This window comes from Colletotrichum fioriniae (genome assembly GCF_027942845.1).
Source record: "Colletotrichum fioriniae strain IMI 355084 chromosome Unknown scaffold_9, whole genome shotgun sequence".
Taxonomy (NCBI): Eukaryota; Fungi; Ascomycota; class Sordariomycetes; order Glomerellales; family Glomerellaceae; genus Colletotrichum; species Colletotrichum fioriniae.
In genome coordinates, this window is record NW_027076845.1 from 1,693,602 (window position 1) to 1,709,245 (window position 15,644).

The 15,644-nt window shown below is 52.8% G+C and overlaps 5 protein-coding genes across 5 annotated transcripts; 2 read left to right on the forward strand and 3 right to left on the reverse strand.

Annotated features, from left to right (window-relative positions):
* Window positions 1-707: 707 nt before the first annotated feature.
* On the reverse strand, window positions 708-1,485 carry N0V96_007901 (uncharacterized protein; the record flags this gene model as incomplete). Its single annotated transcript, XM_053194290.1, has 2 exons — window positions 708-1,091; window positions 1,156-1,485. The coding sequence occupies 2 exons, from the start codon at window positions 1,483-1,485 to the stop codon at window positions 708-710; spliced, it is 714 nt and encodes a 237-aa protein (XP_053048140.1).
* A 4,161-nt stretch (window positions 1,486-5,646) lies between these two features.
* On the forward strand, window positions 5,647-6,099 carry N0V96_007902 (uncharacterized protein; the record flags this gene model as incomplete). The annotated part of the gene is made up of 1 exon (XM_053194291.1): window positions 5,647-6,099. One exon carries the CDS (start codon window positions 5,647-5,649, stop codon window positions 6,097-6,099), a length of 453 nt encoding a protein of 150 aa, XP_053048141.1.
* Window positions 6,100-8,409: 2,310 nt separating this feature from the next.
* GEF2 (chloride channel) lies at window positions 8,410-11,338 on the reverse strand (the record flags this gene model as incomplete). Its single annotated transcript, XM_053194292.2, has 6 exons — window positions 8,410-9,720; window positions 9,770-9,955; window positions 10,004-10,095; window positions 10,146-10,260; window positions 10,314-10,466; window positions 10,517-11,338. 6 exons carry the CDS (start codon window positions 11,336-11,338, stop codon window positions 8,410-8,412), a joined length of 2,679 nt encoding a protein of 892 aa, XP_053048142.1.
* Window positions 11,339-11,930: 592 nt separating this feature from the next.
* Window positions 11,931-13,981, forward strand: N0V96_007904 (uncharacterized protein; the record flags this gene model as incomplete). Its single annotated transcript, XM_053194293.2, has 3 exons — window positions 11,931-12,248; window positions 12,445-12,720; window positions 12,770-13,981. The coding sequence occupies 3 exons, from the start codon at window positions 11,931-11,933 to the stop codon at window positions 13,979-13,981; spliced, it is 1,806 nt and encodes a 601-aa protein (XP_053048143.2).
* A 676-nt stretch (window positions 13,982-14,657) lies between these two features.
* N0V96_007905 (uncharacterized protein) lies at window positions 14,658-15,395 on the reverse strand (the record flags this gene model as incomplete). The annotated part of the gene is made up of 1 exon (XM_053194294.1): window positions 14,658-15,395. The coding sequence occupies one exon, from the start codon at window positions 15,393-15,395 to the stop codon at window positions 14,658-14,660; it is 738 nt and encodes a 245-aa protein (XP_053048144.1).
* Between the last annotated feature and the right edge of the window lie 249 nt (window positions 15,396-15,644).

The window sequence follows — 15,644 nt, forward strand, 5'->3', positions numbered from 1 at the left end:
CTTCACCTTGACTCATTTGCTGACCAGAGTATAAGCTTGAAACTCATTCGCCTATGGCCTAAACCCTCGCGTGCTACTTTGCCTAGACTCGAAGATTACATCGATAAGTAGAAAAAAATAAAAATACAGATGCCGATACCCTCAGAGGGGCGGCTAAGCTACCGTGCCGGAGCCGTGGCGGTCCAGCTCCATCGACCCTAATCCACTTCAGTGCAGTAGCAATTCGTCCGCAAACGGTTATAATCGAGGAACTTCTCAGGTTTCACCAACTTAGATTCACGTTGAGGATACACCTGCGTCAGCGGACACTCGAATGGCGGCTCGTAGATTCCCTGGTGGCTTCAAGCTTCAAGCTGCTAGACCTCGGTGAATGCCGCATGCGGCCTTCGATCGAGGAGCATAGCTGCTAAAAGGATGAAAATCGGATCAAATCCTGAGTCGCTACCGGCAAATCGAGAAGTGCCATTCACTTCTGCAGACGAGGGACGCGAATTTCCCAGAAAGCATTGAATAATTGGATACCTACGCTGGTACGTGACGTAGTTGGCTCCCACCTCTGCTAATACTACACATCCTTAACGCCTGATTACTAGAATGGAAAACTTCCGTTTCCGGCGCCCTCTTTATTCCCTCGACCCAACCTGTGGATGCATAGCAGACGAAGACCGTTGACCAAGGTCTCTTGCACGAACACTCAGTCGCTCTTCTCAGTGGTGATCGCCCTCGACGTCGCGGACTGATGAAGGCACCGGGCTCCCAGCCTTGCGCTGTTCCAGTACCACTCTGTTGGTCTTACTGATGTTCCGCTCGAGCATCATCTGATAGCCGCCCATTCCCATGATGATGGCCTCGATCGGGATCAGCAGGATGGACAGGTAGAGGCCCGCCTTGCTTTGCTTGCAGAGGGTGCCGAAATGCGGCCTCGTCATCATCACAACATCGGACCAGCGGCAGCTCCAGCTTTGTAGTGTGTCGACCGTGATCGACGCGTTGATGCTGTAGAAGAAGGACATGGCAATGATCGATGCCACCAACCCAACCGATGGGACGGCCACTGCCAATGAGTTGTGAATGAGAGTTTGAGCCCGCAGCTTTTTGATGTCAGTGTGGGCTGACTCCTCAGAGGTACGATGTCAAAAAGCAGATTTGACTTACACTTTGAACTCGACTGAAAAGGAGAGAGACGAGATTGACAATGATGAGAATAGAGCTCCCAACCACGAGTGCGACTGTTGGACGCAAGTCGAAGGCATCCGGCCACAGCGGAAGCATGAAGCCGGCTGGTACGTGGGTGGCATCGTAGACAGCTAGGGCATCTGCTGATGTACCAAGGATGGTGATGCTCATGAGAAGGGCCACAGCCGTCAGACTGACTCTTGCGGTATCCACTGTCTTGAGAAGACGTGCGTGAGAAGGGCAGTGAGCGTCATAAGAATCGACCTCGAAGTCCGAGGTTTGCGTGACGTTCTTCAGATCGGAAGACATGGCTGTAGAGAAAGTCGTGAAATATTGTCGTAAAATGAGGTGTAATTACAAGTGAAGAATGACCAAACGTAATGTCAGAAACGATCTCCAGGAAAGAAAACACGTAAGAAAAGAGAAAGCGGGCTGGGAGCTAGGTAGCTGTATGGTTTTCCAGTATCACAGACCTACGGAAGGGCGATCATGAAGCGTACATATACAGCCTCTCTATAGCCTGGATACGCGCCGTGTGCCGAGTCTAGACACGGCACGTAATCTTGAACACATATGGGGAAGAAAGGTGATGTCCAAATTTATCGTGACAAGCGTTGCGCCGATGCAAGATAGCCGCGCTTGCGACATCTCGGGGCTCTGAGAGAGGAGATCAGCGGACACCCCTGAACAGCCGGCGAGCTTTACATTGGTCAGAAGCCCGCAGATGCTGGTCCCATTGGCGGTCATCCCCAGCGCTTAAAATGGCGGGAGGGCCATGGAGGAGGCCAATGATGAGGTGCAGATAACCTCGTTTTGAAAATCGAAACAAGAACGATTATTCGCTGACCGGGATGTGACCACAATCGAGGTTGCTGCAAGTCAGTGATAATAGAATGAGATTTCGACGTTGGAGGTTCTTATTTGCCGCCGCTGTCGAAAGGAATCCGAGGACTAAGCTCACGTCAAGCGGGAAGAGTGGAGATGAAAAGCAATCCCGGCATCCTTGATCCAGGCCAGGCGACTTGCCTTAGGTAAGCTTCTTTTTGCTTTTCACCTGATGAGCGGGAAGAGCCGTGGAGGAAATGGGCTTATCACGTGATACTTTTCTCATTTGCTCATTGACAACTGGTTAGCAGCGTTACCAGCTGTGGAGCCAAGCACCCAAGTTAACCTTGCTCATTTCCGTAGTGATATGGCTTGCCATCCCATCCCACGCCGACGCCGACGAAAAAGAAACGCGCTCCTTCGTATCTGCAAAACCAATATACCACTTCGCCAGCTGGATTTCACAAAAAGCTGCCCAACTTGAGCGTCATACTGTGAAGCCCGCTGTAGTCTCTCTTCTTTGAGGCCTGACGACGCATACGGACACGGAACTTCAAACTTGCAGAGTACGGGCACGGAGATTGGACGAGACAACTGATGGTCACTGCGACGTTGTCCGACATGCTCGTTCCTGAAGGCTGGATTGCGATGAACTCTCTATGGCCACGAGTGTGTCTCATCTCTGAGCTGCGACATGCAGCACACTGCTCAGTCAATGGCGTTTCCACCTTCCGAGAGCGATGGCAATGATTCCACATCACCAGGGGCGTCTGGACGACAGGGTATCAGACCCCTCCACGAAAGGGTGAGCTAAGCAAGCAATTGTATCCGTACATACAACAAGAAGAAGAGCAGGCTTGCAGATGAGGCTGTACCAACCTTGCAGCCGGCTGCGGTGATCAAACTGATGTTGGGGCTGTCAAAACTCTGCAGCCTTCAACAAACCGGCCTGTAGGACTAGCAATAACGACTGCCTACAGCGGCCCCTTAGACACGGGTAGCGACCATTGTATGATCTGAGATAGCATTGGTCCGAACTCCCTGTCGGTTTGTCGCCTGCACACGAAGCTCTTTGCGGCTCCAGCCTCGTCCCAAGGTCTTTTACAGGTAGACATTTCTCTGGGCCCAGTCCGGCCTAGTTCTTGGCCTCCACTGCAAGAGACATTGGCGTCCGCCGGGTAGGGCCGACTGCTCCGCATGTCAACAATTGTCTGCACTAGCTGGCGGGCCATTAACGGACAAAGTAGCGGGCCAGCGGCCGAACCTAGCTGATGCCCCAGCTCGTCCAGGGTGTCAGAACAGTTTGGACAGACTAGCGAACCAGTCTTCAGTTGGCGAACGACGAACTTGGCAGACGTGACTGCACATCGGCAGGAAGCGAGAGTTTAGGTGCTTGGCCCTCAACGTCCACGGGGTGTGGAATGTCAAGCAAGCCATCGTCAGCGCATTAGCGAAAGCCAAAGGTCTCAAGGTTGACAACAACAGCACCACGGCTCCTCAGCTGGCTACTGCAAGTATTGGACCAGGACTCGGAGTTCGGCAGCCAGAGACTGTGGGGTGACGGTTCGCCCATCAAGTCGACTGCGAAGTGACAGGTCGAATCACGGACTCAAGTCTCACTGTGGCGCCACGGGGATTCACTGCGGCACGGCTCCCAAGTCCATCCCTCCGGGTTTGGGTGTCCCAGATGCTCGGGTTGACTCCTGTTGCACCATCAAGATGCATTGCAGGCGGTCAGTCAGTTGTTGATCCATGTACCGCATGGTAGACACGATATTCTTTCTGCCTCTTTGTGCGAATTACAGAGTATCATTGGGTTTTGACAGGCGACCTTGTCCTCCTTGCAGCAGGGTTTCTCTGAATGTCGTCCAATACAGCAACTTTAAAAGTCCGGACCAGGACGGGACTACGTACTCCGCTTCAGCTGAGATTGTCTATAGCCAAGCGAGGGATACGACGCTTGAGAACCACTCAAATTCAATGGTTCATCAGAAAGGCCCTGGTTCAACACACGGACACACAGACTCCAGCATAAGCAGACTGCAGCGACCACCGAGACATCCCCTGTCCAGACCCCTGACCCCTGGCTCAGCCCAACTGACTGGAACCAACCAGGCGCTCATCACCCGTCATTGCATTCTGATGATCTACAGACCAGCTTACGGCCGGGCCGGTCGAATTCCTTTCTTTCGACATCCGGGAGAACCAAACAGGCACACAAAATTCAGGAAAGCAGGTAACAGCGGACGGGAATCCTGACTGCCCACCCAGGTGCTTGTCAGGCCAGGCAAGCCCTCCTTGTCTATCCACAGGACCACAGCATATTCACATGTGCCTGATGGGTCCGGCCCATCACAATTCGCACCGCTTTGGCTTTCCCAGCAGCACTCCCGCAGATCTGCACCCCTTGGCCCGAATTCGAGACTCCCAAGGCTTCTACATTTCACCTGCATTACAGAGAACCTCTCACACTCTTCTCTCATGTTGAGATTAACGAATATTCCATCTTCAAGGGTACATCAAACGTCATTGGCTCGAATACGGCGGAATATCGTTATAATTACAAGAGTCCTGAAGCCATGGCTCAGTGCCGACACCTCTGCAGTTCTGTTGTACAGACGGATATTGACCATCCCTTGGATCGGCACCCCGCCCTCAAACTTCCCGACCACTTTGACAATTGACTACGGAGTACGGAGTACTCTGTCACCGGTGACACTCTAACCGGAAAGGGAGAAATGACCGTCAGAATCCTGCGAGCAGCGCGAACACCCCTGGTCGCCCCGACCCAAAGCCTCGGGTTCTGGGCCGCCACACTTTCTTCCCTGACACACATATGCAGTCTGGGGGGTGTGTTCGTCAAGTGGTCATGAATCACGAAAAATATGGTATGCACATAGCTTTCCCTCCTACCCCAGCGTTCTGTTGTGAGGAGAACCGGGGCTGGGTATTTGTCAAAGAAGTCTAATGATGTCTCGGGTCGCCTTGGACCTTGTGGGACGTAGCCTGGCAGGCATATCCTTTATCCTTTGTATCGTTTGCCCGGGATAGCGCTGGTACCCGCGGCGTCGTGGCCGATATAATAACCACTCACGCTTGCCACCCCTCCGACAACCTGTCATCGTGTCCCGCACTGGCCTAACAAACACATTCGTTCGTTTCTCGGCATCCATTTCCACACTGCGGGACTTCAACGTTGCAAACCCATTCTTCTAGTCTCGCGCCAGCCCTCGGTTTGTACAGATCATGTCAACCATCACGATAACCTCCGCTCCAAGAACGCGAACAACCGGCTGCCCCGCGCAAGCGATACCACCTCGAGCTCTCGATCAATTTGTACGTTTAGATCCGTCGATCTCCCGTGTACCCCATAGCCGCGCCCAGCCCCGTTGACCGAAGCCATCACAGCATCTCTTTCCAAGGCTGCCAGTAGAACTCCGGCTCAAGATCTGGAACCTCAACCTTCCACCACCTAGGGTTGTGCCCATCCGGTGCGGTGCCAAGTCTCTCTCCTTCGCCTCACACGCCCAGTCACCAAGGCCCTCGTCGAGCGGGTGTACCTCGTACACAGCCGTACCCACCAACCTCCACGCTTGCCATGAATCCCGCCTCGAGGCCCTCAAGTCGTACCATCTCAGCTTCGGCATGACGCGCAACCCGGGCCAAATCTTCTTTGACAAGGCCCACGATGTCCTCTACTTTGGCGCCCGTGACGGCTACATGGCCTCCGAGGCACAGTTCCGCACCGTCATGGCCCTCTGCGATCCCGAAGACATCTCACAAGTGCGCCGCCTCGCCATCAACGACTCGCTTTTCTGGGTCGACACAATGTACCAGTCCATGAGCGCCGCCAACCTAACGGTGGAGGTCCTCAAGCAGGTCCGCGCGCGTATGCCCAAGCTGGAAGAGCTGGTCTTCGTGCCGCGGGACGAAAATCCTGTCTACAACGACGAGGTCGAGTTGGTGCCTGCGAATCCGAACGGCTTGCTCAAGCAGCAGATGGCGAGGCAAATGGAGGCGGCGATGAAGGCCGTTTGCGACTTATTTCCGGACTGGACGCCGCCGCGGTGGTGTATTATGGCTCTCGGGTCGACGTAGCCTCCCCGGGATCACTTCAAATGATGAGGGTTTTACGGACCAGCGTATTCAAAACCCCCGGTTCTCTTCTTTACGGCAAGGCGTCAATAGCACGTCCGCCTTTTTCTACGGGCAGGGAGGTGGATCTGCCGCGAGCATGAACTTCAAGACTCTGTATTGGGCTGGTCAGACTGCATTTCAAGATACCCCTTTTGTCTTTTCTGTTATTTAAGCGTCGTGGAACACTAGCAATTGATGGCGAAGAAATCGTATCAGCTTTGTATTGATAGGGAGCATTTACGAGCCATGTGAATGAGGGTTGCCAACCGTGTCAAGCCGGAACAAGCGATTTGTTTTTAATTCTTTTATCACACAGAGAAAACTGACATGGGTTATCGCTCTACCCAAACCTCGCCATTGAAGGGAATAGATATTGAATCCATATTCTTGATCTCACTAGTTATTATCTTTTGGACGAGTGCTAGTTCGTCAGGGTACTGAACGACTACTCACTTGAGGCAGTGAAATGTACAAGAAACGCATGTGAATACCATACGACAATATGTTCAGCAAGACTTCCATCCCCTAACCCTTCCTCTCAAAATGTTTAACCCCCCTTTGCCATGCTAGCTAGTGTGATGTACATCGGATAAAACCTCGGACATTTTCAATGCCATCATGTTCAAATGTTGTGTGATGTGGGGGGGAAGGGGGCGACAACGACCTGGCTGTCCCGTACATCTGCTGAGACAAAGACGCAAGGAGTGGCGTGATGTTTGAATCGTTTGTCGAAAGTTGAGCCCGGATTAGGATAATGCTCGCCACCGCCTCGGTTGGTCCCGTAAGAGCCTACTAGGGCGGATTTTGGAATTTCCGAAGTGGTATCTTTGAAGGGTTATATGGAAAATGTCGTAACTCGCGTCTTGAGCTTCGATGGGTACTCGTTATAATTATTAAATGATGTCTGTTGGAGACAAACGCCACATGCGTAAGGTAGATCAAGTATGTAAGGCTGTTTATTCAACGAAGATCCATCTAGATACAATGACTACAATACCTTCATAAGATGGGCAAATTCGCTTTCAGGCACAAAGATCTTGGTCTCGTCCATCCACACCTTCGGTACGTGGTGTACCGAGAGAAGTATTCTACTGTGCAGAATAGTAGTATCTTCAGAGACTGCATCTTGTAGATCAACTACATGGGATTAGTTTAGAAGGACGCCGTTGGGAACTGCGGGTGTATCATGGAAATGACATAAGACCTTCCAAACAATGACGCGCATCTAGTTGAACCTGCGAGACAGGGAAGAACATTCTAAGCCTCAAATTTGGAGTTCATGGCGATGTTTTTGTGCCGAGCAGCGCAAGAATTCAAGCAATTACACTGCCAATTTCGACAGTTTCATCCCCGGATCTTCTTGAACTCGGGCATGAGATTCAGACGCTTTATTTACTGCGGTAGATCGTGGAAAGCATCAATGCCAGAAACAGCAGTTGAGGAGGTTGGTTTTCCGTACCTTGTAATAGCCAAAACGCTGGGCAGACGAATTCCTGTCTCCCAAGTGACCTTCCAAAAGAGAGCCATTGCCTGCAGGCTTTTGGGTAACGTATTGGGTTCTTCCGGCCTTTCAAAACAATTCAGCTAGTACGTGGGCAGCACCTTGCTACCTCGAACACTCCGTCCTTGATCATCTGGACAGTGGTGTGGCGGAACAAACGGTGACAGAGGGAGACGCGGGAGGGAGGGAACCTTGGACAAAAGATTGTGCAGTGTACCGACCAAACAAATCGAGAAGGTCCATGTTCCCACGGAGCATCAGTCCTCCGAACCCATCAACACGCTCGAGCTGGGTCTTCGTTGTTACATCCGAATCGCAGCCCAGCACATTGCGCCAACTGGAGAGCCTCGAGAGGGTCGTGAAGAGGCTCTAAGGTACGCGCCCTGTAGTGAATGAGCACTAGCGTGGGAAGGAAAGAAGGCCTGCTTCCAAACCCAAGCACATTGACTACTCAAAGTAGACAACGCCAGATGAACTCTTGTCCATAAGTGAAACCAAATCTCAACTTCGCGGCAGGGTCTTTGGCCCCCGCAACAAGGTGCAAGAACCACCACACAATCCATTGATCTATCATCTGCTGGCATTGCACCGATCATTGGCTTGATCTTCGGAGAGGAGATGGAATCCCGGATGAGTGAGTATACCCTATTAACAGGAACTGAATTATGCCATGCGAACTACAAGTTACCAAAGTTCCAAGTTCCCATTTATGCATATATGTGTCTAAAGTATCCGTACAATCATTCACTATCACGAGATCACGCTCTATCTTATAAAATCGGTCCCCGGTCTTCTGCAGGGCTAATTCCCTCCTCATGTCCGTCATCCCTTAACAGACCCTGATGCTCGCCACCGCCGCCTTCTCTCGTGAGGCCGGTCTCGACACCCATACCTCTCGACAACCCACTCGTCCGCCGCGTCTCCTCTGCGCCGTTGAGGACGTACCACACGTCCTTCTTGGTCAAGAGACCCTGCAGAGCACCGCGGTCACTGAACAGGACATAGCGCAAGCCAAGCTTCTGAAAATAGCTGACGGCAAGATGCAGGTTAGATCTCGAAGCCATAGTGATGGGCGTCTGGTCCATCCACGGCCGAAGATCAAGAGTCGTACGGGGGTCCGCGAGGGGCTGGTGAGAGAAGAAGGCCTCTGTCTCTGGCGGAAGCGATCGCGGTGGCTGCGAACACATTTGCAAGTTGTAGGTGAGCTCTGCACGGGAGATGTATCCCAGCAGAATGGCTTCGCGGGGATCTGAAATAACAGGAAACCCTCGGTAGGTGTGCGTGTCGAGAATGTTCTTTAAGCTGCCAATAGTGTGGCCCGTCGCGGTGAGCACAACCAAGTCCTCGATGCGAGTCATGATTTGCGACGCAGGAATATCGGGGATGACCATCTCCTCGCTGTTATCTAGGAAGGGATACTCATTGAAGTGGATCCACGCTTCGTAAATTCCCTTCCGGGAGAACGCATCTCCCACCCATTTAGACAGCATGACGGCGATCATGATGGGGAGAACATAGGTCAGAGCTCCTGTCAGCTCGAACATGATGACAACAATTGAGACCGTCATTCGAGTGACGCCGGCAAGCGTCGCTGCCGCACCGATAATGGCATATGTTCCCGGTGTTACGCAAGGAACATCTGGTTCGCAGGAGGCAAATGCGAAGAACGTAGGGTGGTTTGTAACCCAAATCTCCATAACAATACCCACGGCTCTGCCGGTCAGGGCTCCGATAGCCATTGAAGGCAGAATAATGCCAGCAGGCAGCTGAAGGCCAAATGTGATGGTGGCGAGGAAGAAACCAAGGATAGCCCCAAATATGAGAAGAACAATCGTTGGTGCCGATGCAGCCCCAGTCTTACAGAGGCCGATTTGGTCGTCGACGTACTTGGAGCACTCGACGAACAAGTTGGAGACAAGCTCCGATGTCTGGAACTTCATGTAATGGTTGGGATAGTTGATGAGCGCCGTCAGAAGGGCAATCGCAGCGACTTGGGTAATGGGCCCCGGGAGCCACGGCGTGTTCTTCTTCCATCGTGCTACAGCCATGTTCGCTTTGATGAAGAGGCCACCGTAGATTCCCTGTCAGACTGTCAGTTGAGGTCATGGGCTAACGACGGTATGCACTTACACCAAGGATACCAAGGAAGACAAATGGAATCAGTTCAAAGCCGTGCCATCCCGTGCTGAATTTGACCTGGTACATGACAAGCTGCCCAGTGCGAAACGGATCAAATGCCTGCAGAACGACGGCAGCAGTCATGGCACAGACGAAACTCTGCCACATTGTCTTGTCCGGAAAGTAGTATGAGAGTTGCTAGTATGCGATTAGCATGGGACAGGGAGCAATCCCGGTCGTACCAACCTCTAGACTGAACAACACTCCTCCGATTGGCGAGCCAAAAGCCACCGAAATTCCAGAGGCAGCGGCAGCAGAGAGAACCTCCCTTTTTCGAGCTGTCGAGACATCAGTAAAGTACACGATTTTCCTTGCAGGCTTGGCTCACCCTCGTTGTCGTTGATATTCTTGAAGAGCTTGATAAAGAGATTGGCGCAACAACAAGCAACGTGGACTAGAGGTCCCTCTTTGCCTAGCCACATGCCCGAACCAACCGCAAGACACTGCATGAGTTAGTCGACATGGCACGAAAGAGAAGAGAGAACTTATAACTTACCAAACCTAACGACTTGGTGATCAAAGTCCAGCTGCCAAGAAACCTTCGGATGATGAAACCCCCCAACACCGTCTTGATCTCTGGTATTCCGCTGTGTTTGGCATACATTCCGTACTCCTGAACCAGAATAGCTGCGGCAGATGCCAAAATGACCTCCAAATCATCAGCAAAGAGGCGCGAGGTTGTGAGAGCGCGAGACTTACAGAGAGTACGAGAAAGAAGAAGTACTCTATGAACCATTTTCCACCGGCGGAAGAAACACCCAAAGCCTTCGCCCAGGGTGTCCAGCCGCCGCACTTTGACATCTCGTTGTAACCCCAGCAGCAGAAGTTCTTGTTCAGGTAGAATGCGCCTCCTTCTGGGCCGCTGGAGCAGTACCCTGTTTTCAGGTCGCCAAGCCAGTCGGTCGTAATATCGATGCCAGCAGCAACAGCGCCAACAGCCATACCAGTCAATATCAGGATGATCCAGACCTCACTGGCATCTACGAGCTGTTTGAACAGCCCAAGCAACCCTTGCGCCCCTGAGTGAAGGACGCGCAGACGCTGACGCTCCTTTGTGTATTCGAAAATCCAATCGATGGCCGTCAAATCCTCGTATCCCACTCTTCTTCCCGGCCCTTCCACGTACCAATCTAGTGGCGCGCCATCTTTGGTACCCTGGCTCGCAGCGCCATGTGCGCCTGCCCTCCGCGGTGATCGATTTGGATCGTGGGTAGGCGTTCGCGCTCGCGGCGAGGAGTGAGGGGAGGCAGTGCCTGATCGCGAACCGGTGAAGGCGGACAAGAGGCGGCTTGGAGCTGACAGAGCGTTCTGTTTCTGTTTTCGCTTAAAGGAGAAGGGTTCGTCGAGGTCCTCGTGGATTGGGTCCTCGATCAGGACATCGGCGACGTCTTCGTCTTCGCTCCAGAAGTCCAATTCGTCTCGATCGGCGGGGTCTGTATTGCTGTTGCTGTTGCCGGCGCCGCTGTTCAGCGGACGCGATGAGGACGAGGCGGACGAATCATAGTGTACAGGACCGGCCATGGTGCGAATCTGGCGACATTGACTCCCAGTATCCTCAGATCATAGCCATCCTGTTGTCGTTTCAAGGTTCTCTTCAACAGGACGGAAACGGTATCACCTCCCCGTCGCCGGATGGATACCTGTACGGTGACGAGCCGCGCGTGGCTGACTCGGTGTGGAAGCTCGGGCCTCTTTGCGGTCTGTCTTGCGGCTGATGCGACGCCGGGGCAAGTGGCCAAGGGGACCACCTGCAGGGGTCTTGTTGATGGAATGCATCTGACGGTGGGGGGTTTCCTTCAGTGATCTGGGTCTTTCAGCGCGGGGCAATTTTTCACGACGGCATCCTTTCGTCTGATCTTGGCATCTTGCTCATTTCTTGTGGGGTTGACAGCCTGCAATTATCGTACTCTTTCCCAACAGAGCAGCACGTTATTTTCAAGAGACTAGGTTGTAGCACGTGCCGTCTTCGGCTTTGATGCCTACCGGATTTCCAACCCTAGAACTCGGACACTCGACTTACACGCTGTCTTACCCGCCTTTGGCATTCGCAGAGCTTGTTGATCGCGTCAACGCAGGACTCCAGGAACATCAACGAACATAAGGAGACGTAAATATGGCAGACAAAGCTCCTGCAGAGTTCGCCGCGGCGCAGGCACCTCCTGGTGTCTCCCAGTCGACGTCGGGAACGCAGCAAACTGCATCGCTCGACCAAATCCAGAGTATGTTGAAGGCCAAAGATGATACCTCTAGATTCGTTGGCTTAGCTCTGTTGAAAAGTGTACTCGACAACTCGGAGGAGCTGCGCAACGATGCAGACACCGTGTCGGGTCTTTGGGGTTCCATATCCCCCAAGTTCCTGGACCGGCTGCTGAAGACAGGCTCATCTACACAATCTGGCCAGAAGGACGCAAAAAACATGCTGGATCTTTCAGTATCAGTTATCCATACTTTTGTTTTGCTTCTACCAGATCAAGCAAAAAGAGACAAACGCCTCGTTGGGAGAATGCCTCTTCTGGTGTCCAGTTTGCTACGAAGGTATGCCAATACACTACCTAGACAACTTTGGAACGTACACTTGCACTTACCATCAATGTAGCTCTGGAGAAACTTCTGTAATGATTATTCAGACTCTTCTCACCCTGTCCGCTTTTCCTGAAGGAGCAAAGATGTTCTTCGACATTGACGATGTAACTCCTCTCGTTGAGGTTGCCCCAAACAACCCATCTGCTCTCGAGATCTTTTCTTTTGCTTGGATCAACTGCATGGACATCGCAGAAGATAGACCCGTACTGAAGTCCAAGATAGACAGAACCATTCAAGCCCTGGTGTCGACCTTCAACGGCACGGATGGCGTTACTTTGCTCGAATTTCTTGGCAAATTTCTGCGAAACTCGGATCCCAAGGTAGTCCCCCTTCTACGACAATACAGGCAGCTGACTTACACTTGAATAGTCCCTACCTTCAAACCCAAAGTGGATCAAATCCTCCACCGACTTCATCAAGAAACTTCTTACGAGCCGGCCCACGCCAGAGGCAAGGAACGCCTACACCGTTGCGGCTGCATCCTTGCTTGAGGTATACCCCTCGGAAGCATCAAAACTATTGTTCACCAGCGATGAAAAGGATGATAAACCGTTCTCGTACCTATTCATCACTCTCCTCCTCACCGATACCAGGGCCAGTCTTCCCCGCCTCTTGGAGCTTCTCAATGATCCCATCTACCCAGCCATCGCACAACGGTTGGGCTCGGCCTTTGATGTCACAACGCACTTCATTGGCTATCTAGTGAAGAGCCTCGACGATGAGAGTTCATCGTCAGCTGCCCTAGTGATGCCTCCCGACTTTCTGCTCAAGATCCGTCGGACGATTTCGGAGGCCCTATCTCTCGCCATCGAGTTCCTCCGAGACAGGTGGGATGCGTCCGTGGCAGGTGCTTTTGGTCTGCACCCCGAAGCGCGTGCAAAGGAGACCGACACCTCCATGGGGAAGAGGCTGACAATCTCTTGGGAGTCAAAGAAGAGCAACGTTCACGAAGACCCTCTAATACTGGCAGCTGTCAAAGCTCTCGCCATTTGGCTTCGCGAGGACGACAACGACCTGCTGAGAAAGGAAGCAGCAGGGCTGACGGACATGCTCCTCGACCTCTACAAGTCGAGCTCCCCGTCAAGTCTCGACTTCCGGTCACCAATCCTAGTAGGCCTGGAGGGAATCCTGGTCGAGAAGGCTGGGCTGGAAGAGTTCACGACACACAACGGCTGGGACGTCTTGACCAAAGACCTCGTCGCCGTTCTACAATCTACAACCACGTCAAGCGACGAAAGCGAAGCCGCGCGCGCCATTGAGATTGTCCGCATCCTTCTGCCGATCGTGGAGGGCGAGGAAACCGGCTCAAGGGAAGAGTGGATGGCTTTCGTGACGACCGTGGCCGCCTGGCACGCTCCCGAAGCCAAGCAGCCCGCGCTGGTACAGGAGGGTCACATCGCAGCTCTACAGCTCACCACTGCGTTGCTGGTGGGCGCGCCGTATGGTATGAGGCAGCGCTACGTACACTCTATCAGCGCCGTGCTGGGCATAGCCGGGCAGCTTGAGAAGCATGTGGGCTCCAATGACCCGCTGAGGGAGTCTTTGGATGATGTGCTGCAGACGCTAGATAGACTTCGCTAGTTTTCCAATTTCATAGACAACTAGCTCTTTCTTATCCGGCGAACCCAAGTGTCCCGACACACGTGGCGAGAGACTTATAATCATCCGACAAACGTTTGAATGATTCTCTGTTCAAGTGAGACTTAGAAAGCCTGGCCTTGAAGCTTCGAGGCTTAAGAATGAAGACATCAATCAGGCAAAGTACTCACTCTGATGCGTCTGTAAAACCAAAACACGAGCTTCTATTAATCACCCGGGTATGTGAAATATGGACCATACGGCATGCGTAGTGCCAGAATCTAATTCAGCTAAATATGATGGAACTCTAGATCAAGTTGACTGATAAAGTTAGGTGACCGACCTACGCACTAACTACCTCCTCGATTGTTGTAGGAGTGACCTTTAACTGAGTTACGTCTTTCGAGAGCACGTGGTTGAATGTAGGGAAAGAGAAATCACAGTTGAATATCGTTCTCCCCGAGCAAGGTGTTTAGCAGGTTCATGATTCACATGTTTTTCTGAAAGAGATCTGTTATGGTCTTCAGCCCAGAACCATATCTTCGCGAGGGACAATAGATTTGTAGAGTTCGTAGCAGTCCCGGCTCGAGAGGAAACTTCCTATCGATGAGCTCAGACTAATATCGAAACCTCCATCGAAAAAAGAAAAAAAAAAGGAATGCATCCCCTTCACATCGATTCAAATAGCAGCCACTGGAGCTTGCGTCTCCCTTCGAACAGCTTCCGCGCCCTCCTCTACATCGGCCCTCTTCAACGCCGCCGCAGCCTCAGCCTTGGCCCTCCTCTTCCTCGCCCGGCGGACCTCGATCTCGATATCCTTCATCTCGGCGTCCACCGAGACTAATCGGGGGATGGTTTCCTGCACGACCTGCACCGAGAGCGTTTGCGCCTGTCTCAAAGGCATCGGCGCGAGGATCCCGAACCATCGGAGAGGATCATTGCTCTTCTTCTTCGTCTTTTGCTTCGCCTTTTCCTTCTCTTTCTCCGTCTCCTCCTCCTCCTCCTCCTCCTTCTTGGCTTCTTTCTCCGTCTGCTGCCCATCGACAGAGGTCGCCGCTTCCGGCTCCGTGCCCGAGGCCTCATCGACATCATCATCATCATTCTTCGCCGCCGCGGCAGCCTCCGTGCTCTCCCTCTTCGGCTCCGTCACAGCATCACCCCCCTCCACAACCTTGACAACCTCAAAGCGGGGGACACCCCTGTCATCCACAGCCAGCTCGAGGGTCCTCGAAGCCCGCATGCGCTCGTCGTAGTAATCCGGCCCGTAACGGACACCCCTCTCCGCGGAGAAGTTGGCTCGTGCAATGTTCTGATACATGCCCGCCTGAGTCCCGCTGAGGTGCTCGCGCAAGGCTGTGTACTCGTCCAGCAGGACGAGGTAGCGCTCCAGGAGGCTGTCGATGTGGTTCGTCTCCATTGTCCTGTCTACCCTAGCGTATTTGTGTGAGTTGCGAGGTGTGTGGGATATGAGATGTGGCTGCGGAGGGTTCAAGGTTGAGCAAAGGCGGGATGAGAGAGAGAGAGGCTGAAAGATGCAAGGGATCGGTTTGCTGTGGCTGAGTTGTGCGGCTGAAGGGGCTCAAAGCATGTAGGTGAAGGACTGTCGTGGTGTCGCCGAGGTTGCCTTTGCAGCTGACTCTGAGCGATGAAGATGAGATGGTCCGGT